The sequence below is a fragment of the Entelurus aequoreus genome, linkage group LG04 (assembly GCF_033978785.1).
Source record: "Entelurus aequoreus isolate RoL-2023_Sb linkage group LG04, RoL_Eaeq_v1.1, whole genome shotgun sequence".
NCBI lineage: Eukaryota > Metazoa > Chordata > Actinopteri > Syngnathiformes > Syngnathidae > Entelurus > Entelurus aequoreus.
Window position 1 is genome coordinate 41,987,662 of NC_084734.1, and position 26,181 is coordinate 42,013,842.

Sequence of the window (26,181 nt, forward strand, 5' to 3'; positions counted from 1 at the left end):
TAGCGGGAGACTCCCGGTATTCAGCGCCTCTCCCGATAACCTCCCGACAGAAATTTTCTCCCGACAAACTCCCGGTATTCAGCCGGAGCTGGGAGGCCACGCCCCCTCCAGCTCAATGCGACCTGAGTGGGGACAGCCTGTTCTCACATCCGCTTTCCCACAATATAAACAGCTTGCCTGCCCAATGACGTCATAACATCTACGGCTTTTAGAGAGTAGAGTGCACAACTGCGCACACAACAAGGAGACGAAGCAGAAGAACGATGAAGTTACAGACATGGCGACGCCGTCGACGAGCAAGATGAAGAAATACGCTTGCAAGTTCCAAAACGAATGGAAACAAGAATTTCAGTTAATCCAGGACAGTTCAAAGGGGAAGGGGTATGTATGTTGCCTGTGCATTTTGTAGAACAGATTTCTCCATTGAACACGGTGGCCGAAATGATATACTCATTCATGAACGGAGAAGTTAAACAGGCCAATGCTGCCATCTACTGCATAGCCTCCGAGACACTGAAATTCAAGTATTTATTTTATTTATATGTATAATAAAATAAATAAATATATATATATATATATATATATATATATATATATATATATATATATATATATATATATATATATATATATATATATATATATATATATATATATATATATATATATATATATATATATAGCTAGAATTCACTGAAAGTCAAGTATTTCATACATATATATATATATATATATATATATATATATATATATATATATATATATATATATATATATATATATATATATATATATATATATATATATATATATATATATATATATATGAAATACTTGAGTTGGTGAATTCTAGCTGTAAACCACGCCCTTAACCACGCCCCCCACCCCCGACCACGCCTCCCACCCCTCACCTCCCGATATCGGAGGTCTCAAGGTTGGCAAGTATGATTATTGTCCTTGTCCAATTGCACTGCACCATAGAAAGGGGGGTTCCTTATATTATGACCCTCTGAGTGGGCACAATTGGCCAAATGATTAGAAACAGCTCTGAAAGCCCCAATCACAGTAGTAAACAAATTGTTGACTGAAAAACTCTGATAGTGTCAATCAAAAGTAAAAAGGCAGACTTTTTGATCCAGATCTAAAATTGAAATCCTTTATGAGTGTTGCTAGTGGAGCATGAGTTTCATGTTCCCAGTTGAACTGAAGTGTGCAGCACACACACATTACTGACCACTTAGTTCTATTTCTAAGCCTCTGCTTCCTGCATCACGTCCAATATAGCGCATTTAATTTAAACTTTATGACCTAATTTATTTGAGTGCTAATGTTTTGCGCAGAAGCACCAAAAACCACAAAGGAGGAAACCACAAGGAAGCATCAAGAGGTCGGCGTACATATGTTCCATACGTGTGTGTGTGTGCATGCTCTTACCTGTGCACGATGCCGTGCTTGTGCAGGTGATCCACCGCTGAGAGAATTTGCCGGGCGTAGCGGCGCACCTCTTTTTCCTGCAGCCTCTTCCTCTCGCAGATGTGGTCCATCAGGTCCCCCCCGGCGCAAAGCTCCATCACCATGTAGAAGCTGTTCTCAGTCTCCAGAGTCTAACACACACACACACACACACACACACACACACACACACACACACACACACACACACACACACACACACACACACACACACACACACACACACACACACACACACACACACATTAATGGGATGACCTTCAGGAGCGAAGCTTAGGCCACAGGTGAACCAGATTAGTGTTACTGTCAACAGGGGGTTAACTTTTTTTTCACCTGTATGACATAGTAAAATGTGACTTATAACATACTAAGGCCCCGTTTCAACATCCGGTTTGGGTAAGCAAAGTCTTTTTTCAGCAGCCGAATTGTCAGTGCATCACTGGTCAATAGTGTGCAAATAATATGTATAAAAAAAAAATTATATATACATATATATATATATATATATATATATATATATATATTATATATATATATATATATATATATATATATATATATATATATATATATATATATATATATATATATATATATATATATATATATATATATATATATATATATATAATATGTATAATATATGTGTGTAAATGTGTATATATATAAATATAATGTATATGTGTGTATGTATATGTATATATATATACAATATATATACATACACACATACAGTATATACGTATATATATATATATATCAATCAATCAATCAATCAATCAATGTTTATTTATATAGCCCTAAATCACAAGTGTCTCAAAGGGCTGTACAAGCCACAACGACATCCTCGGTACAGAGCCCACATACGGGCAATATATATATTAATATGTGTATATGTATATATATATATATATATCTGTTGAGTAAATGTAATCTCATTGTTATTAATGCTGTTTCTGTGTATCATGAGAAGAGAGGCTTGCCGTTGTTGTTATGCGCCTCCAATAGGTTGTATACGGTAGTGCCGGTTCATCCGCGCTATCGTCAGGTGATCTCTTCCGGTTCACTGCGCGGCAGGAAATGACGTCACACACACAGAAAAGTTCGATGGAGTTGTGTTCTTTTTCCCACAGTTACCGATGTTTTGTTTCCCGGTGCTGTGAGGCATTGTACTGAACCATTCTTAAAATAAACCATCATCTTTCATATATATACAACTGGAGTATTCATTGAAGATGAATGAAGAAGGAAGAAACCCAACAGGTTATGGGCCCAGACGCGCAACGGGAGGAAGATGGCAGCGCCTGATCTTCGATGGAGACGAGGACAACTACGAACTTTGGGAAGTAACATTTCTTGGTCACATGAGACTTGAACGTTTAAAGGACACAACACTTTCCTCTGGTGAGGTGGACCCAGAGAAGAATGCAGAATGCTTTGCAGAGCTAATCCAATTCCTAGACGACAAAAGTCTGTCGTTGGTGATGAGAGACGCTGCTGACGATGGTCGCAAAGCACTACAAATTTTACGGCGCCATTGTGCCAGTGATGGTAAGCCAAGAATTATTTCCCTGTACAACGAATTGTGTTCTCTGAAGAAAGACTCAGAAGAAACTATTACAGACTACATCATTAGAGCTGAAAAGATAGTGACTGCTTTAAGAAATACAAAGCAAGTAATATGCGATGAGTTGAGCATTGCTATGGTTCTGCGGGGCCTACCGGCAGGCCCGGCCCTAACCAATCTGGCGCCCTAAGCAAGATTTTAGGTGGCGCCCCCCCACATCGGCCGTGAAGTGTATGTACTCACAAGAAACCGAATAGCTTTGTCTTTGACCTTTTTTTTTACTTAAAGAAAGCAAATTAACAATCAGAATAGTTAACAAGATAAAAAAAAATATGGATAAATAAATGAATTCAAAAAATAAAAAATGAATATATGAAATACAATATTTTTTACATAGATAAACACAAAATAAAACGTGTCAACAAGTTGCATAAAATAAATTAAAAATACAATATAAATAAGGCACTGCACAAAACAAGATATCAAACCAGTATGACTTTAACATCTATATTACAAAAAAAGGGGATCCTACAGAGTTCTCTATTTGTGCTTTTTAATATTGCATTAACTAGAATGACTTACAAATTACTGTACACCAGGGAGTACTGTAATTACCTAACGTTACATTATTATTTTCCATGACAATTTAGCCCCCTCCACAATATTAACCCGACGTTAAAACAGAACTAGCTATTTATTGATTAGCAATTGCCGAATCATGTAACATTAGCTTAATGCTAAAAAGCCAGGTTACTATCACATTCTCTAACAGACAAATAATTTCATGTAGGCTAACGTTACCTACCTGCTACCTCTGTCTTTTTCTCGTTTCTCCCCTTCTTTTCTCCCCTGGGCACCTGACAGTTTTGGCCGTTTTGATATCTTGTGTTGATTTTTTTTATGTGGTGACGTCCAAAAAGAGTCATGATACGGGAAGGGAGGGGGCGCACCGTGCCGGGGGAGGGGGGGGGGGCGTAATGTTGTAACAAATAATATTTCTATTAAATAGGCTTTACTTTGCATTTTAATTAACGTGGGATTATTTTATGTATTTAGAAATAATAGTACCAACTTTTTTTTTTTTTTTTCCTCCAACATTTGTGGCACTGGCGTGGCGCCCCCTGATGGACGGCGCCCTTAGCATTTGCCTATACGGCCTATGCCACGGGCCGGCCCTGCCTACCGGAACCATACAAACCATTCGTCATTCACATGACACAGAGCAACGATGAAGTGACTTTTGTGGAGTTCAAGAGCAAACTACGAAACTACGAAGAGACAGAGAAATTTGAACACAAACCAAAATCAGACAATGTAATGAAAGTGGACATAGCGTCAGCGACCTGTTATGGATGTGGGAATCGTGGACATTTTGCGAAAAATTGTCCCCACAAAACAACACCAAAGTGGTGCAACTACCACCGAAGCACAACACATACAGACGCGACGTGCAGAAGAAAAACCAAGCCTGACTCTGCTAAACAAACTATGGAGAAAGAAGAAGATTCAAAGGAAATTGGCACCTCCTTTGTGTTCCAAGCCAGTCATTTGGTGCTTCCAGACGGCATCAAACAAAATGGACTGATGGTGGACTGTGGGGCGACGTCACACATAATCACTGAGAAGAGCAAATTCACACGATTTGATGAGACTTTTAACCCAAACAAACACTACATGGAGTTGGCCGATGGAACAAGGAAGAACAACGTGGCGCTGAAGAGAGGCGATGCAGTGGTTCTTCAACGCAACACAGAGGGGAGAAGCGTCCCCGTCACACTGAAGAACGCCTTGTTCATACCAACCTACCCACAAGACTTCATGTCAGTGAAAGCAGCCACGACTAATGGAGCTCAAGTGATCTTCGGAGAAGGACGAAACCGGCTCATCACGAAAGAAGGAAACACCTTCAAGATAGAAGTACACGAGAGACTGTACTACCTCAAAACGGTAAACCATCAAAAACTGTATGATGATTCTGTGCATGACATGATGTCAAAAGACAAAGTGAACCTATGTTGTGATGTGAAAACATGGCACGAGATCTTGGGGCACTGCAATGTGAATGATGTGTTGAAGCTTCAAAATGTTGTGACAGGCATGACAGTTACAGGAGATGCAAAAATAGAATGTGACATTTGTACACAAGGAAAATTCACTAACACTAGGAACAAATTACCTGATGTCAAAGCTAGTGCATTCCTAGAGCTGGTGCACACTGACCTGGCCGGTCCCATTGACCCCATTGGATTAGATGGGCATAAATATTCAGTCTCATTTACTGATGATTATTCAGGGGCAGTATTTGTTTACTTCTTGAAAAATAAGAGTGAAACTACCCTTGCGACATAGAAGTTCATTGCAGACGTTTCCCCATATGGCAACGTAAAATGTATGCGCTCAGATAATGGAACTGAGTTCACTGGAAACGTTTTTCAAACACTTTTGAGAGAGAAAGGTATCAGACATGAAACCTCATCACCTTATTCTCCTCATCAAAACGGTACAGCTGAAAGACAGTGGCGAACACTGTTTGAAATGGCAAGGTGTATGCTACTAGAAAAAGAGTTACCAAAAACATTTTGGCCTTATGCTGTTCAAAGTGCCGCCCACATTCGGAACAGATGTTACAATGACAGAACAAAGAACACACCATATTTCATGCTAACTGGAAAGAAGCCCAACATTTCAAAAATGTGGGTATTTGGTTCGGAGTGTTACGCATACACTCACAGTCACAAGAAACTTGAACCAAGGTGTGAGAAAGGAGAATTTGTGGGCTATAGTAAAAATAGTCCAGCATACTTGGTCTATGATCCATAGTCAAGAAAGGTGTCAAAACACAGACTGGTAAAATTCACCAAAAAGAACACTGCAGAAAAAGAGACACAAACAAATGCGTATGACTTGGAAATCCCAGATTGTGAAAGCAATGAAACCAAACTACCTGACACTGTGTCAGAAAAATCAGTGAGCATCAAAAATCAAACTGTAGCTCAAAATGATGTTGATAACCAAACACAAACTCTGGAAGTAGAGGAACATGTGGTGTTAGATGATGCCACAACTAACATAGAGACTAGAACAGAACAAAGAGGTCGTTACCCAAAGAGAGAGAGAATTGTTCCTCCAAAATACTTAGAGGAATATGTAACAAACATTGATGATATCAATGAAAGCCATGACGTTATTGATCACTGTTGCAGGGCAGTGTGTGGAGTCCCACAGACGTATAAAGACACCCTGATGTCATCAGAGGCAGCCAGCTGGGAAAAAGCCATGAAAGACGAGTTGGCATCTCTCAAAGAAAATGACACATTTGAACTAACAACATTACCAAAAGGGAAAAATACAGTAGGCGGAAAGTGGGGTTATGCTCTCAAAGAAAACACAGAGAAAGGACAGCTTTTCAAAGCTAGACATGTTGCCAAAGGATACAGTCAAACTGAAGGTATAGATTATCAAGAAACATTTGCACCAACCGCAGACATTACTTCTGTGCGTGCATTGATGCAAATAGCTGTCCAAAATGACCTCACCATCCACCAGATGGATGTGAAAACGGCATATTTACATGCCCCCATTGATGAAGAGATATACCTAGAACAACCAGAAGGTTTTCAGAAAACATCGGACACAGGTGAAAATCTAGTATTTAGGTTGAAGAAATCAATCTATGGCCTAAAACAATCAGGAAGAAATTGGTACAAACTTCTAAATGACCATTTAGAGCAAAACAATTTCAAAAGAAACCTATCTGATCATTGTGTCTACCGAAAACAAACAGAAAATGAAACAGTCATTGTTATCATCTGGGTGGACGACCTGATCATTGCTGCAAGTAGCAAAGAAGCACTTGAGCAAATCAAAGACACAATGAAAGCCAAATTCAACATGAAAGACCTAGGTAAGATATCTTATTTCCTGGGTATTCATTTTGAACAGAAACAGAATGAAATCAAAATGGATCAAAAGATGTACATACAAAAGATGCTTGAAAGATTTGGCATGTCAGAATGCAAACCTAGAAGCACTCCTTCTGAACAGAAAGTAGAACTGAGCACTACAAATGAAAATGAGTGTGACACTACCGAAGTGGTAAACCCCAAAGAATACCGTGAAATCATTGGTAGTTTGATCTATGCCATGACCTGCACCAGACCAGATATCAGCTGGATTGTTGGTAGGTTATCACAAACATTGGCAAAGCCAACAGCACAGGATCTAGTTGCTGCCAAACGTGTGCTAAGGTATCTCAAGGGTACACAAGACTTTGAACTAAGTTTCAAGAAAAGTGAGGAAGGCCTCAACCTGATTGCATTTAGCGATTCGGACTGGGCATCATCGGTGGAAGACCGACGCAGCACTAGTGGATATTGTTTCGGTCTAACAAAACAAGGTCCAGCTATATCCTGGAAATCAAAGAAACAACCAACAGTTGCATTGTCAACTTGTGAAGCTGAATATGTTGGCTTATCCACCACTACACGAGAAAGTATTTATACCACCCAACTGTTGAGTGGCATGGACAAATGTTTGTATGATTGTACAACAATTAATGGAGACAATCAAGGGGCTCTTTTGTTGAGCAAAAATCCAGTTAATAGACAGAGGTCCAAACATATTGATGTTAAATATCATTTCATTCGTGAGGCACTCACTGAAGGGAAAATTTCATTAGTCTACTGTCTTACAGAAGACATGGTTGCAGACATTTTAACAAAACCTACTACAAGAGCCAAGATTGACAAATTCAAATTATTCTTTTTTGGAAACTAATGTGTTTCACTGTTTCATGGTCATGAGATCAAGGGGGGGTGTTGAGTAAATGTGATCTCATTGTTATTAATGCTGTTTCTGTGTATCATGAGAAGAGAGGCTTGCCGTTGTTGTTATGCGCCTCCAATAGGTTGTATACGGTAGTGCCGGTTCATCCGCGCTATCGTCAGGTGATCTCTTCCGGTTCACTGCGCGCCAGGAAATGACGTCACACACACAGAAAAGTTCGATGGAGTTGTGTTCTTTTTCCCACAGTTACCGATGTTTTGTTTCCCGGTGCTGTGAGGCATTGTACTGAACCATTCTTAAAATAAACCATCATCTTTCATATATATACAACTGGAGTATTCATTGAAGATGAATGAAGAAGGAAGAAACCCAACAATATCTATCTGCGTGTGTTCCTAATTGTCTTGGGTGTGGTGATGTAATGTTTTTTTAGACTGAGGCCGATCTGCAAAAGTTCGACTCCAGGTGTCGTTGAGGAGGGAGGGAGGTCAAAAGCGTCCATCATTGAGGTGTCCTTTGGGGTGTTTTTCAGAACAGCCTGGTCCTGTTTCCACAGCGTCAAGGCCATTCGACGGAGTCAAATAGTAGATTAGGATGTTTATTTTCCGCAAGCAGACAAAACAATGACTTGTCTGTTCTATTCGTCCATGCTGGGTGCTCTCAAATTCAATTCAATTTTCCTTTTCAGCAAGCTTCTCCATGATGTGATCCATCTTGCGATTCAGTTCAGAAATCACAGCAGTCTGTGTTCCCACAGCCCTGCCCAAACCATCCATTGCGACGAACAGCCTTTGGGCTCCTTGAGTGGCTGCCATTGTTTTACAAATTTGACGATACACCAGAGCATTGCCCAGCCCAATCAGCAGGTGCCCCGTGATCACGGTTCCAAATAGGTAGATGTCTTCCACGTCCTCGATGGAAAGGACTGAGAGGCACATGATTCTCCATTTATCCCAGGAATCTCTCACGTACCCCACAGCAATGGTTCCATCAGGGCAGCCAGGCTCCCCCAAACTTCTTTTCCTCGTCGAAAAGATTTTGTCAATTGCGTCGAGAGTCCAACTGATCATATCCACGTCTGATGTTTAGATTCGAGGACAGCGCAAAGAAAGAGGCTTCAAAAAAGTTCAGACAAGACAAAAACAAAGAGAGCAAGCTGGGAGAAGAGGGAGCGGAAAAAAATGTGACCGCCCTCACCAGAGGCAAGACAGAAAAATAAACCAACGAAAGATATTACACTATATATATCCATTCATACATTTTATTACTTTATTTTTATTTTCACACAAAAAACCCTAAGATTTAAGGTGGAGCGACTTTTATTTTGCAGAGTAGTAGTAGTAGCGACTTCCTTATTCATTTATGGACTCTGGTCAACTTCCTCGGTTTTCACTTTATTGAACTACGCATGCAAATGAAGTCGAGGCCACATTGGAGCCACACTGGGGCCACATTGGGGCCTGTGTGCGTATATATTAGAATCTGATAAAGATCACATCTCAACAGTCAGCTGGAAAAAAACAGATTTCGAAAAATTGGGCCACTTTGGTTTGCAGCGTAAACGTAGTCTAAAAGTTTTCTTTCGCCAAAATATCTTCTCAAAGTTTGCCCCGTAAATCACTACTGGTATTTTGCGTCTTACAAACTAGTCAGTTTGAACGCATATCATTCTGCAGAATCAAATACCCAAAGAAGAAATCCTGCACTTTGGTGACTCAGTATCTGTGTTTTTGAGTTCGACTGGTAAATAATCCACCATTGGGCCAAAGAAAGATGCGAGTGCCAGCATTTGGGTAAAGAAGGTGAGTAACACTCTTTAATTCAAGAAATAACTCATAGCAAAGTATGAAGGTGGCATCCGCCTGGCTCGCTCCTCCCCACCTTCCTCTCCATTCATCCCCGTCTTTGCCAACAGGAAACTTCAATAAATGTAGAATTGATGTTAAATGTTTACTCAAAATAGGAGGTACGGCCATTAGTGGGCGTAGAAAATGCCACAGTGAATCACGTAAGATGCGCCCAAAACATCCGGTCATACTCACTAGCTTTAGCTAGAGATTGACATAACTTTGTTAACGTAACTTTCACAGTGCTGAGAAGGAAGTAGATTCATTTTATTGAATTAAAAAAAGAAATAATCAAAAACATGATCAAGCGTATTGCCAACTTAGCAAAGCAATTCAAGCGTGTCACTACTAGTCTGCTCAAAACTGAAGAGAATGAGTCGATAACGGCAAATTTTTTTTTATAAACTAATATCTAAACGGTGGACATTTATTCGTGAAAATATGGAGAAGCTGCTGTAAAGAGATACTGTTGAAGTCCACTCTCCAAGGTAAATGCTCAGCATTATTATTACTTTATTCATAATACTACTGCAGTTGATAGCAATACATTCCATTGCATTGTTATTGATACAATATTTCTTATCCAAAAAGTTAGTTTTTCTTTTTAAAAGGCATGTTATAAGTTCAAATTGTGCTGTTGTGGCGGCCGAACACCAATTAAATTGATTTAAATTCATTCCAATGGGTCACATCCCGAAAACAATTAAGTTGAAGTACAAATGTATTTCAGCATGTATTTCTTGTGTTTTCTGCATGTACAACTAGTCCATCCATCCATTTTCTACCGCTTGTCCCGTTCGGGGTCGCGGGCGGTGCTGGAGCCTATCTCAGCTGCATTCGGGCGGAAGGCAGGGTACACCCTAGACAAGTCGCCACCTCATCGCAGGGCCTATGTACAACTAGTGTTATTGTTTAAAAAATGTGTTTAGTATTTATATTTTTGGGTGTCCGGAAAACATTAATTTGATTAACATTTCTCACAATAAAACTTGCTTCAGTTTTTGTCTGTATGGGTTTTCATTGGCCGTATACTAACAAAATTGGAGGTTCCATTGCATTTCTATTTATAACTTCATACTGGAAATATCATTTCCCAAAGACAACGAGAGTAGATTGCAGAGCATATTCCACTGTAAAAGATCAAAAATAAGTTTAGGTAGATTTTTTTAACCTCCAGCAGGACGACGATGTGAGGATGTCGGATCATTTGATGGATGTGAGGTTCTCTCTTCATGTTCTTTTGCACGTAAGAGTCCAGGCGGGCTTTCTTCTTGTCAATCACCTTCATGGCCACCTGCACACACGTGGGGGACTGTGTCTTTGATGAGAATATCAATGAAGTCTGGTGCTATCAGGGCCACATTTACATTACTTATAGTCGGTGATGGGCAATCTACTTGGAAATTATAGTAAGCTAAGCTACAAGTTACTCTCGATTAAATGCAGCTAAGCGACAGGGGACACTATTCCCAGTAGCAAGCCACACAGCAAAAGTAGCCTGCTGCATCAAAGCTATGAATGTGTGTGTGTGTGTGTTTGTGTTTGTTGGTGTGTGTGTGTGTGTGTGTGTGTGTGTGTGTGTGACCCCCAGTATGACATGCATTAAGCTACAGACCCCCATTTAAGAGCATTAATATCTATGGGCCCACACGTATAATGTCAGTGTTAATGTAACAGGGAGTGTACAAAAGTATGAGGGGCCGTTAGGGACATTATTCAGAATTATCTCTTACATACACTACTGAAATGCTCTCACATAAACAACTGAAATCTTTTTCTTTTATACACACTACTGAAACACTCTTATAAACACTACTGAAATGCTCTTACATACACTACTGAAATGCTCTCATATAAACAACTGAAATGTTTTTCTCTCACACACCCTACTGAAACACTCTTATAAACACTACTGAAATGCTCTTACATACACTACTGAAACACTCTTATAAACACTACTGAAACACTCTTATAAACACTACTGAAACACTCTTATATACACTACTGAAACACTCTTATAAACACTACTGAAATGCTCTTACATACACTACTGAAATGCTCTTATAAACACTACTGAAACACTCTTATAAACACTACTGAAACGCTCTTATAAACACTACTGAAACACTCTTATAAACACTACTGAAACACTCTTATAAACACTACTGAAACATTCTTACATACACTACTGAAACACTCTTATAAACACTACTGAAATGTTTTTGTCTCACGCACACACACACACACTCCTGGAATTATTTTTCACTAGTATGTATAAACGGATTTCACCTGTGTGTGTGTGTGCTTTTTACACGTGTGTGTAAGGGACAACAATTTCAGTAGTATGTGTGCGAAGATTTCCGTTATGTGTATGAGCGCATTTTACCACTGTGTATACGAGCATTTTACCACTATGTGTAAGAGCATCTTACTAGTGTGTGTGAGCGATGTTGCATTCCGGTTCCGGTATAATCCCCGCCCCTTTTCAGACAAGTTTATTTTTATTTTTTTTAAAGCCAAGTTGTGGACAAAATGTCTGCCGACAAGCAGCTTAACCGAGGCGGGAGCTCCACTTCATAATTTGAGGGCTTCAGCGGAGAATATAAGAACACTTTCAATGCAACAAGGGTCGGACTGCCGCCATGGGTCTCCCCCGCAGGACGCGGCACCTGAGCGGCCACACAGCGGTGCCTTTCTCCTCCCGACAGCCGCAGCCTGGAGCACTCGTTCCATTGCGAGTTTGCACCGCACACATGCAACGTTTCAGTTCATGGACATCGGGGCAAAAGGAGGAAAAGGTAATTAGACATTATTTATTTCTAAATGATTGTTGAATCACACGAAATGTAAGACAACATGGCATTGTAGTGAGCTACAATGGTAACATGTCGAAATGTGAGTCACGTCGTGTTACGTCAGTAGCTAATCATATACTAATGATAATGGATTGCATTTATTTAGCGCTTTTCTATCGACTATATAAGGGGTCCCCATTGAAAAGTATATAAATAATAAGGCATAGGGAACCTTTTTTGAGCAAAAAAAAAAAGGATATTTAATATGTTTATGTGAAATTTATTGAATATTCCAATTAATATATTTGTGTGCAGAGAAGTTCCATGAATCCAGAGGTTGTTTATTCCGTCCTTGTTGAAATGGTCATGCAGCTGTGTGGTGACTCTGAAATAAGAATGTAACAATCAGATCACATGAAAACAGTTAAGACAATATAAGTCATACAGGGAAATGCATTTGTATACAATATGATTTGCCTGAGCGGCTAGGGGACACCAAAAAATGAATTAAAAAAGACAGATTGAAAATAATAATACAAAAAAAAAATGTTTTTTCGGTGGTGAGTCACGTAACACGACGTGACTCACATTTCGACATGTTACCATTGTAGCTCACTACAATGCCATGTTGTCTTACAATTCGTGTGATTCAACAATCATTTAGAAATAAATAATGTCTAATTACCTTTTCCTCCTTTTGCCCCGATGTCCATGAACTGAAACGTTGCATGTGTGCGGTGCAAACTCGCAATGAAACGAGTGCTCCAGGCTGCGGCTGTCGGGAGGAGAAAGGCACCGCTGTGTGGCCGCTCAGGTGCCGCGTCCTGCGGGGGAGACCCATGGCGGCAGTCCGACCCTTGTTGCATTGAAAGTGTTCTTATATTCTCCGCTGAAGCCCTCAAATTATGAAGTGGAGCTCCCGCCTCGGTTAAGCTGCTTGTCGGCAAACATTTTGTCCACAACTTGGCTTTAAAAAAAATAAAAATTAACTTGTCTGAAAAGGGGCGGGGATTATACCGGAACCGGAATGCAACATCGCTCACACACACTAGTAAGATGCTCTTACACATAGTGGTAAAATGCTCGTATACACAATGGTAAAATGCGCTCATACACATAACGGAAATCTTTGCACACATACTACTGAAATTGTTGTCCCTCACACGCACGTGTAAAAAGCACACACACACACAGGTGAAATCCGTTTATACATACTAGTGAAAAATAATTCCAGGTGTGTGTGTGTGTGTGCGTGAGACAAAAACATTTCAGTAGTGTTTATAAGAGTGTTTCAGTAGTGTATGTAAGAATGTTTCAGTAGTGTTTATAAGAGTGTTTCAGTAGTGTTTATAAGAGTGTTTCAGTAGTGTTTATAAGAGCATTTCAGTAGTGTTTATAAGAGTGTTTCAGTAGTGTATATAAGAGTGTTTCAGTAGTGTTTATAAGAGCATTTCAGTAGTGTTTATAAGAGTGTTTCAGTAGTGTATATAAGAGTGTTTCAGTAGTGTTTATAAGAGTGTTTCAGTAGTGTATATAAGAGTGTTTCAGTAGTGTTTATAAGAGTGTTTCAGTAGTGTTTATAAGAGTGTTTCAGTAGTGTATGTAAGAGCATTTCAGTAGTGTTTATAAGAGTGTTTCAGTAGGGTGTGTAAGAGAAAAACATTTCAGTTGTTTATATGAGAGCATTTCAGTAGTGTATGTAAGAGCATTTCAGTAGTGTTTATAAGAGTGTTTCAGTAGTGTTTATAAGAGCATTTCAGTAGTGTATGTAAGAGCATTTCAGTAGTGTTTATAAGAGTGTTTCAGTAGTGTATATAAGAGTGTTTCAGTAGTGTTTATAAGAGCATTTCAGTAGTGTTTATAAGAGTGTTTCAGTAGTGTATATAAGAGTGTTTCAGTAGTGTTTATAAGAGTGTTTCAGTAGTGTATATAAGAGTGTTTCAGTAGTGTTTATAAGAGTGTTTCAGTAGTGTTTATAAGAGTGTTTCAGTAGTGTATGTAAGAGCATTTCAGTAGTGTTTATAAGAGTGTTTCAGTAGGGTGTGTAAGAGAAAAACATTTCAGTTGTTTATATGAGAGCATTTCAGTAGTGCATGTAAGAGCATTTCAGTAGTGTTTATAAGAGTGTTTCAGTAGTGTGTATAAAAGAAAAAGATTTCAGTTGTTTATGTGAGAGCATTTCAGTAGTGTATGTAAGAGGTAATTCTGAATAATGTCCCTAACGGCCCCTCATACTAACGGATCCAATAACAACTACCTCTAGGGGTCCCTGCAACCCACTGTATGTATTTATTTTAGCTTTGTTTTTTCTTCAGCCCACCCTTATTACCCAGTTATTCATTTTCTCTGCCTACTGTAAAAAGAAAAAAAAATCAGCATTAATCTATATTTTGACAAAAAACAAAAAAAAAAACAATCGTCATGGATGTTCTCCGTATGTATGCATGTTCTCATTCATCCAGGTCATTGCAGTCCATTTTCTCTCTTTTTAGCTTTGATGTAAGCTACATCCCTACATGTGTCTGAAAATGGCTGAGCTGCAGGAATCGCTACTTGTTCAAAAAGTAGTGAAGCTATACCATCAAACTACTGAGAACGGTAGTTTAGCTACGTAGCTTCGCTACATGTAGCTTGTTACTGCCCATCACTGCTTGAAGTTAGTTATACTTATTACAGACTCTGAGCCTGCAGACAGATTAGGATTTAGATGAAAAATATGTTTTTATTAGCTCATTATAAATGACAAGATTGGTAAAAATAGCTAATTAGAAGACAGATACTGTAAACTATGAACTAGTAAAGTTTTATCGCATAAAAACTACTTTCCTCTGAACAAACACATGTGCGTGCAATGAGTTTGTTTGTTACTATGGCAACTCCGTCGCAAACATTGAGATCTTATTTTGTCCTACTTGAGCCCTTATTATGATGCAGTGCGGCACACAGTACAAACACAACAACAAACAAACGAATACCTCAGCAATCCACAGCATTGAGCCGTACCTAATGAAGTGACCAGTGTGTGGATACGTAAAACCGAGAGCAAAGACAAACCTTCTCTCCGGTGCCAAGGTGGAGGCCCTCCATCACCTTGGCGAAGGAGCCCTTGTTGATCATCTTGCCCACCAGGTAGGAGCCCACACGCTTGGAGTGGGGGAAGCTTCGCAGCAGCTCCCTTGGGGCTGACGGCAAGGGGACGCGGACTGGTGGCCAGGGACTCCCGCCTTCTTTATCCTTCTCCGTCATCGTCTTCCCTGCCAAGGAGGGGTTCATAGCAGCGGCCGGCTTCGGGGCTCCATGAATTCGCTCAGACGGGGTCAAAGGTGGATGTGGGACCTATTCCCCCCCTGAGGAGGATCCAAAGTTGTGGTCAGCCTGCTTGGTCTCTCATAGAAACTTTGAGCTGCTGGTGATCATTAACTCTTCTTTCTTGGCTCACCTTCAATGACGACATTCTACACCATAATTACCCCCCCGACACACACACACATCCACCCCCCCAGCCCCCTCGCAGAGTCTTGTGAAGCGCTTAGTCAAAGTGACTCAGTAACCACTCCACCGACCTCCTTTCACACCTGATGCACACGTCACTCACACAACTACTACATGACACAAAGCTAACTACAACAACAACAACACAACTATCTGATCAGTTCCTATGAACGCTTGTAGCGGGATGGGGGTGGGGGAAGGGGAGCATGGCCCAAAAAAAAGCCTCAACACTTTGGTCCAAATTATCAAATTTTCCTTATGTTCACAGTAAATCAAGCAAATAATGTATAACACCTGCCTCACTGTCATTATTTGTCCATCATTCATACACAGCATGATGTTTTAATGTATGATGTATGTGCAATATGATATGAGTGTTACTACAGTGTTATCATCATCAACTGTGTAATATTTTGTGAACAGTATGGCTACTTGCTGTGTGCGCTGGTAGTGCTACTTTTTTTTATTCATTGTTTTAAATACGTTTTATGCTTTGCTGTATTTAAACTCTGCACTGCAACCAGGGAATTTCTTCACTGTGGGACAAATAAAAGTCAATATTTTCGTATATTTGACATTTATAGCATCACTTATGGCTAGTGTTAAAATGCATCGGCGAACACATTAGCATACATGTAATACAGATTTATGTAATACAGAGTTTTATAATCTTTGGACAAATACTTAATGACTTATGGAATTATGAAACGGTTAATCGATTCACAAAAAAAGCTTCAATTTATATTTGGTTGCTTCGATTAATCGTTTAATGAGTGTAAATAATAAACATTGATAAAATCTGGACCCGATTCTGACTTGAAAAGATGTCACAGTCCACATTTTTCAACCGTTTTTGACCAGTCCACCTTCAAAACATTCCTCTTAGTTGGAAAACAAATGCTCCTATTGGGTTTTGGAACAAATTCCCGGGTTTCCCGAATTCCGAAATACCCATTTCTAATTCAAACTGTTAATACGTCAACGTTTTTCAACAGATTCTAAACATTTCAACACCAACCCATTCATATAATCTAGGACAACTGTGCTAGTATCAATATTTAAAAAAATTCCCAGTTTTCTATAAATTCCCAAATTTCCCCGAAATTCCCATTCAAATGAAAGGATATATTCAAAGTTCTACATACCCTACATTCTCAAAATATTTTTGAGATGAGAGCAGTGATGTGTGGGTGCATTGAACAAGCTGATAGTTGTTTATTTGAACTATTTTCCCTAAAATACTCATTGAGGCTGTAAATGGATTTTTATCCGATTACTCGATTAATCGAACAGACCTATCTATACCTTACTTGATTACTAAGATAATCAATAGTTGCAGTCCTGATATGGACCATTGGTCGCTGATTTCAAAGACGTTTTGCTTGACGGCGGCCATGTTTTTCAACCAATCTTGCTCAAATGTTTGGCGAATAAGCTTGAAAGTTCCGTAAAAATGTGTGCCAAATTTTGTGACGATCACCCTAACTTTACAGTAAGTAATGTATTTAGAGCTACGTGAGAACTATCAAGTCCATCTGACTCAATGGCCGTCAACTTTTGAGGTTTAATAAGAATGCCCGCATGTTGTGTATTTGTCAGAAAAAGAAAAGCTCAGGCAACACAATTGGGTACAAATTTGAACACATTTTTACACTTTTGTGGACACCAAATTGAGGCGATGTTGAACATCCACTCGGCTGTGATCAATGGAAAACAGCGGTGAGGTTTCACACTGGCGCCGTGAGATTGAACTTGGGCATGACGTGCGTATGTGTGTGTGTGTGTGTGTGTGTGTGTGTGTGTGTGTGTGTGGGGTGGCCGGGGGGAGGCTCAGATTGCAGTGTCTGTGTTAAGAGGCCTCTATCCACTATGCAACTTGATACACATGCACACACATACACACACATTCACACACACACATACACACAGTAAAGTCTATTGTTTTGATGCAGTTCACTCTGATTAGTTACTCAAGCATAAACACCATTAGAAGTATTTCTGAGTCAATACAGAGCTTTGATGCTCTGATACTACATCAGAAGGTGAACAATTGTACTTTTTAGTTTGTCATTACAAAATCAACTTTTTCATTTGGTCATCAGGCCAGCTGCTATTGTGTCCCATACAGAAATGGATCCCCGGTACCATTGGTGGCACAGTGTCGACAATGTCTACTTATGTGGACTCTTTCAGGTTCCTGGGGGTCCACAATCTCACAGGCCCTGAAGTGGACCTCCCACATAGAAAAAAGAGGATGTACTTCCTGTGTCAGCTCAAGAAGTTCAACCTGCCCAGGACCTGCCAATCATGTTCTACACATCCATCATTCAGTCTGTTCTGTGCACCTCCATCACCGTCTGGTTTGGATCTGCGGCCAAGCTGGACAAACACAGACTGCAACGGACAATTGGGACTGCAGAGAAGATCTTCCCCCCCATCCAGGACTTATACCGGTCCAGGCTCAGGAAACAGGCATGAAGCATCACTGCAGACACTGTTCAAACTCCTCCCCTCCGGCAGTACGCCAAAACAACTCGTCAAATGAACAGTTTCTGCCCTCAGGCTATCAATCTGTTAAATAATAATATTGTTATTAATATTAATATTATTAGCCTTGCACATATTAGTTATTTAAGTATTTTTAGTAAATCCATCCATCCATCCTTTTTCTATCGCTTGTCCCATCGTTAATATTTATTCTTTACATTGAACAAAGAGAGTACAGTCTTCCATTTCAAATTTCTTGTCTCAAACATACTTGACCAAAGCATCTGATAGTTTAACACCAAATAACTCTACAAAACCACACAACCACACTCTACCCCCCCCCCCACCCCCCCACACACGCACACCATCATGACATATCACCGATCGCTCTGTTTTTGTCATTAATTTGCTTTTACAGAATGAGGCGTGCTGAGATGAGAATGTTACATCAGGGGTCCACAAAATCCGCCCCGCGGGAAGTCCCAAGTTTAAAAAAAAAAAATATATATATATGTACAGTATATATATGTATATACAGTATAATATATATATATATATATATATACTGTATATATATATATATATTAGGGGTGTATGGGAAAAAATCAATTCGAATTAGAATCGCGATGCTCACGTTGTGCGATTCAGAATCGATTCTAATTTTTTTGAAATCGATTTTTTTATTTTTTTTTTATTAATAAAAAGTTTTTTTTTTTTTTTTTTTTTTAAATTAATCAATCCAACAAAACAATACACAGCAATACCATAACTATGCAATCCAATTCCAAAACCAAACCCGGCAGCAACACTCAGAACTGCAATAAACAGAGCAATTGAGAGGAGACACAAACACGACACAGAACAATCCAAAAGTAGTGAAACAAAAATTAATATTATCAACAACAGTATCAATATTAGTTACAATTTCAACACAGCAGTGATTAAAAATCCCTCATTGACATTATCATTAGACATTTATAAAAATAAAAATAAAAGAACAATAGTGTCACAGTGGCTTACACTTGCATCACATCTCATAAGCTTGACAACACACTGTGTCCAATATTTTCACAAAGATAAAATAAGTCATATTTTTGGTTCATTTAATAGATAAAACAAATTTACATTATTGCAATCAGTTGATAAAACATTGTCCTTTACAATTATAAAAGCTTTTTACAAAAATCTACTACTCTGCTTGCATGTCAGCAGACTGGGGTAGATCCTGCTGAAATCCTATGTATTGAATGAATAGAGAATCCTTTTGAATCGGGACAAAATCGTTTTTGAATCGAGAATCGTGTTGAATTGAAAAAAAAAATTGATTTTGAATCGAATCGTAACCCCAAGAATCGATATTGAATCGAATCGTGGGACACCCAAAGATTCACAGCCCTAATATATATATATATATATATATATATATATATATATATATATATATATATATATATATATATATATATATATATATATATATATATATATATATATATATATATATATATATATACAGTATATATTTTTATTTTATTTTTTTATTATTATTTTTAAAAATCTGTCCTTTCTAATCCATTTTCTACTGCTTGTTACTCTCGGGGTCTCCTAGCCGCTCAGGCAAACCATATTGTCTAAAAATGCATTTTTCCATTGATAACGTGACATCATCGGCAAAGTGCGCGCATTTTCAGTCAAGTAGTGCGCAAGGAATATATATATATATATATATATATATATATATATATATATATATATATATATATATATATATATATATATATATATATATATATATATATATATATATATATATATATATATATATATATATATATATATATATAGATAGATAGTACTTTATTGATTCCTTCAGGAGAGTTCCCTCAGGAAAATTAAATATATATATAGTCAAAGTTTCTGTGGTTTATCCTTTATACAGTGCTAAATACCGGGGTAGAGCGGAATATACGTTTGGTCAGGAAGAAAACACAGAGGCTATTTTATCCAGACAAGCCTGTTTCGCAGGTTTTCCTGCTCTTTAGGGGATTTCACTTCATTGTGCATCATTTCGTAGGCCCCAACTCAAGAACTAAAATTCATCACACCATTACATGGCGAATTGTCACATCTAGCACACCATACAACAGTGCAGCTAAAAGATGAAACCTGTGCCTGAAATATGTATTTTTAATTATATACCACCCCAGCATGTCCACTTTAAACAAACGCAACAAACTGGTCTCATCATGCCGGCACAGAAGCAAGGCACTACTGTGTAACAATGGCCACACCCCCATGTAATGTACCCTATATACTGTATACATGTAACAGCCACAGACACTTCAATAAAATCCCCTGAAGAGCAGAGAAACCTGCGAAACAGGCTTGTAGGGATGAAATAGCCTCTGTTTTTTCCTAACCTAACATATATATATATATATATATATATATATATATATATATATATATATATATATATATATATATATATATATATATATATATATATATATATATATATATATATATATATATATATATATATATATATATATATATATATATATATATACACACAGCCCGGCCCCTGGCCAAATTGTTTTAACCCAATGCGGCCCCCGACTCAAAATTTGGGGACCCCTGTGTTACATGATGCTGTGAAAAATAAACGTCAAACTCATTTGTTGAGCTAATAATCCAAAACAGACAGAATTGATACCTTAGAAGTGGTGACAGATAACGTTTTCCTATAGTGCTTACAAGTGGTATTACAATTGGGCTATCTTGATTCAGTAACAAAAACATGTACACGTAATAGTCATTGCAACAATACACTTGCATGTATGTTATTGTGTGCCTTGTTTAATCAGGTGTCTCTGTCCCTGCTGCCCTCTAGTGGACATAGCATAACAGTGCAGCTCAGTCACAAAAAGAAGCATTTTTATTTCTTTTCCATAAACATATTTTTTTTCCTTCCAACAAAAGGGTCTGTAGGAGTTGTAAAAGGTTGAGTTGGGGTATGGAGTGGAGAGGAGGTGAGGGAGTGACTAAGGAAATGATTAGGTGCACTTAATGAGGCAGCTGCAAGGAGTGTGAGACATCAGAAGAGAGAAAAAGACAGATGATGTGCGACAACAGCAGGGATTTGGTGCAGCTGATAATGAGGCACCATTTTCAGAAAAACCCTGCACACAGAATTACAATGTAAACAGCAATGACTGCAGAACACTGTTAATTAATGTTGTATATGAGCCATTTACTTGTTAAAACAATCCCAAATAAACTTAAAATTATGTAATTTGTTGTACTCTAAATATAATAATAAACTTATTGAACAACTCAAAATATGTGCGTCCGATTTTAGGCAACATTATTTAAAAATAAATATATATATATAAGCCGAAGATGACTCATTTAAGTTAACAGGAATGAAAGGAACAGGAGTGAGTTTTAGGTATAGATTCAACAAATACATGTAGTATCCTCAAACACACACATAAAAAACCTAGGGACGTCACTGAATTTCAAGTTTAGTTTTTTTTCCAAATTATAGTTGCGATAAGTCGTAACATAAAAAACGTAAAACAAAATTTTTTTTGGGAAGGATTTCATTTAAGGGGGGTGTAACAATTAATCGATAGATCGATTTATATTCCTATTATTAAAGTTTATCGATTTGTGCTCGGCAAATTTGTCTTTCGGAAGATAGGTATCGATTCAGCGTCCAAAATCCGGCCCACGGGACAAGTTAAAAAGAAAATAATAATATTTTTAAATTTTTTTATTTATTTAAAAAAATCATATATTTTTTAAATTGTCCTTTCTAATCAGTTTTCTACCGCTTGTTACTCGGTGTCTCCTAGCAGCTCAGGCAAATCATATTGTCTAAAAATGCATTTTCCTATCGATAACGTGACATCATCGCACTCGGAATATATATATATATATATATATATATATATATATATATATATATATATATATATATATATATATATATATATATATATATATATATATATATATATATATATATATATATATATATATATATATATATATATATATATATATATATATATATATATATATATATATATATATATATAAATATAAATATAAATACATAAAAATATATATACAAATATAACCTGGCCCCCGGCCAAATTTTTTTTACCCAATGCGGCCCCCGAGTCTAAACGTTTGGGGACCCCTACTTTAAACCATTTTGTAATTGTATTTACATTCCGCAAAGTATGTGAAAATACCATCTAAATATCACAAAATACCACAAATTCAGTAGGCCATTTTGAATATTCTGCTCCAAATACCTTCAGCTATTTGCGTAGATTAATGTCACTGTAGTAACACTTCTGCACTCTGACCATGTTATTGGATCAGTTATACTGGAAATACATAAACATATGACAGAGATGTGCTGTCTATCATTCACAATCTCTATATAAGACATGAACACACAGGTTTTTCTTTTTTTATGCATTCTAAGTTGTAAAAAAAATACCTAAATAAAAAGTCCGCTAACTATCATTCGATTCAAGGTGGGCTCTATTTTGTCCACAAAACTCTCTAAATAACCATCCCAAACCGGCAAACAGTAGTCTATTTACATCTTGTGACCTAAATAATAACCAAACATTAGTTATTATTATAAACGCAGACAGTAGTAATTTTTAACATTGATCACCGAGAGCTAGTTTATGCTAACAGCTAGATTATGCTGCACTGGACTCATGGAGAGACTTTAATGTAATTATAAAATGAAATAATAATTATAAAATGAAACTGAAGATGGCAGTAATGCAACATATATGGATGCAAACTGCTGTAAAACTGTAGAGAAGAAGAATAAGCTCATGCAGGACAGCAACATTGAGCCGGTGATGTCCTACTGCTGCCGTTTCTGCTATTGCTGCATCGCGTCTCGGCTCGTCAAAGTTATTCTAGATGATAAATAATGCGTCTCATCCGTATAATAGGATTAAGGCATGAATCTAGAAGTTGTTTCTGTGACATTCAATGTATACCCGGTGATGGAGACAAACACACTACAACAGAAGACAGCGTCAGCAACAACCTTTTTAACCCTTAGTATTGCTAAAAATGTATTCTTCATATAAACTGGAAGATATGGACATCCTATCAGTCATCGCAGTGAGAGCAGACATCGTACAGTAAGCTATAATTGTATTATGTTTGTAGTTTGTATTTCTTGATTAGTACTTGGTAATACATGTTGCTGTTTAGCAGGGCTTCTAAAATGTGTAGCTTTGTACTCGAGATCAACAATATAAAGTTCTGGACCATCATTTGTCCAAAAGTAGTTATTATTGGCTCCCACAAAGTCGGCATGATTTGGTGATGAAGGCATCTGTGGTTCTTACCTCAACTCCAAGCGATCACGTGTCTGGCTCGCTCATTATTTCTCAGAATGGCTTGGGAATCTCCATGAGATTGATACTATTTTAATCATATTTATTTACTCGCAAACTTTGTCAGTCTTTCACTGTCATACATCAGATATATATGACAATAGCTTCAATATAGAATCAACTTGTTTTTCCACTCTATTGGTACTTTAAGAACAGCAGACTTTATCTGAAGTTTAGCACTTTTAATGATAACAACGTTTAGACTGTTTTCCAGTCTGTGACGTCATCAAAGCAAAACTGGCGGATAGCAAAGGTGGTCGAGAAAAGTTATAAACAAGAGCTAATGCCACGAGACAATAATGTAATATTTTTGACGTGTGTGCCTTTAAAGCAGGGGTGTCAAACTAATTTTAAATAAGGGGCCATCAGGGAGAAAAATCTACTCCCAAGTGATAAAATCACGGCCTGATAACTTAAAAATAAAGACACCTTCAGATTGTTTTCTCTGTTTGAAAATAGAAGAAGCACATTCTGAAAATGTACAAATCATAATGTTGTTGTCTTTTTTTTATTACACTTACATGTTACGGTTAATATTATTCTACCTCTATTTGTCATTATTTATACTGTCTGAATAAATTATGTGATAATGTTAATCAGTCAATTCATTGGTGTTAATTTTCAATCTATCAAGATAAAAAAATAATATCAAAATCAAATTACAGGAGGGCGGAGACACTCAAAATAAGAAAAGGGCCAAAGAAGTGGAACTAGTAAAAGCAAAACGGGCGTTGTTGCTAATGAAGACCTTTTGTGAGCACATATGTGCATATTGTGTGTGTGTGTGTGTGTGTGTGTATGTGTGTGTGTGTGTGTGTGTGTGTGTGTATGTGTGTGTGTGTGTGTGTATGCCGCCTGTTGTGCCGCTCCCAAATTGAAAGGTGAAAGAAACGTGTTGGAAGGTGATGACAGGAATGAAGTGAACCAGTCGTTTCCTGGCGGGCCGACCCAGATGTGTCTCTAAGAACACACACGCACACACACACACACACACACACACACACACACACACACACACACATGCTCACAAATCTGCACCACATTTTGAGGGGCGTGTGGGTCTGTGGCAAACTGTGTGTCTTCGATGCAAACTTGTGAGCACAAATGTTTGTGTGGGTGTGGCTCAGGAGTTTAATTGGCCTTTTCACTGCAAGGAAACAGAGTGGGAGGAGCCTGGGAATGTGATGGCCACACCTTCGATCACCAGACACCATGCACTCACTCACAACCACGCACAAGTGCATTAAGTGCAGAAAACCGCAGACTGGCCTAATCGTACAAAGTTCTGTTAAAATCCCATTTGTACTAGTTTTAAACAATTGCAGTGCTAATAAATGGGTATATTTTATGTTAGCATTAAGCTAGAGAGCCAACCTTTATCCTGTATGGTTACTTTGTTGTTTTCAGTTTATTCCAATGTATTGTTGATACCAAGCTATATTGTTGGTATTAACATGATTCCTACGTTTATGTGTACTTCATATGTATATTAATGTACTTTCCTTTGTGTGCTTAGTTTGACAGTAACTTCACTGTGGAAAATAGCAACAAAGAACCTCGAGTTGGAAGTTTTTTCATCTGTAAATTAAAGGATTGTTTATATATCTGCCAAATTAAATTTTCAACATCTAGGTCTAGGCAGAAGTCTTGATAAATGACATCATATTTACACCAACCACACACCTGGGGCCTCATCTAACAAGCTTGCGTATGCACAAAAACCTGCCGCACGCTTTTTTTCACGGCAAAGATGAGACGTATCAAAACTGACGTCGACGTGGAAATGTGCGCTGCCCCACGCCAACTTCATAGCTAGCGTATGCACATTTCCACAGGCTGTTGATACTTTAGCTACACACAGAAGTGATGCTGGGTAACAGTTCACACAAAAAAAGTGGACATTTTTACTCCTCAGACTAATTCATGTGCCCATCAGAGACATATGAACAACTACACAGCCCTCCACACACATTTTAATAATGTAAAAAAAGATTTATATGAATATTTGTGAGGACATATATTAAAATGCTCCTTCATTGTCTTTCTGTGACTCCAGCAAATATTTCAGCCACGACTGCCAGGAAAATTGTTCGAGATGCAAAGAAAAATCCACAAATAACTTCAACTGAAATACAGGACTCTCTGAAAAATTGTGGTGTGGCTGTTTCAAGATGCACAATAAGGAGGCACTTGAAGAAAAATGAGCTGCACAGAGACAAGCCTCAAAACTCCTGGAACAAAGTAATTTGGAGTGATGGCTTTCTTCTGGCGACTTGACCATGCAG

At 38.0% G+C, this 26,181-nt stretch overlaps 1 protein-coding gene across 2 annotated transcripts in view; it reads right to left on the reverse strand.

The window, feature by feature from the left end:
- LOC133647850 (hormonally up-regulated neu tumor-associated kinase homolog) overlaps positions 1–26,181 on the reverse strand; it is a 70,700-nt gene that overhangs the window by 18,884 nt on the left and 25,635 nt on the right. The window contains exons 3-5 of one of the 2 annotated variants that reach the window (XM_062043568.1): positions 15,522–15,814; positions 10,844–10,966; positions 1,435–1,604 (exon numbers count right to left, since the gene is read on the reverse strand). In XM_062043568.1, coding sequence (XP_061899552.1) covers positions 1,435–1,604; positions 10,844–10,966; positions 15,522–15,740 — 512 coding nt within the window. In that variant the 5' untranslated portion in view covers positions 15,741–15,814. Of the gene's footprint in view, positions 1–1,434; positions 1,605–10,843; positions 10,967–12,104; positions 12,259–15,521; positions 15,815–26,181 lie in introns of those variants that run through there. The other variant, XM_062043569.1, reaches the window with a different exon arrangement.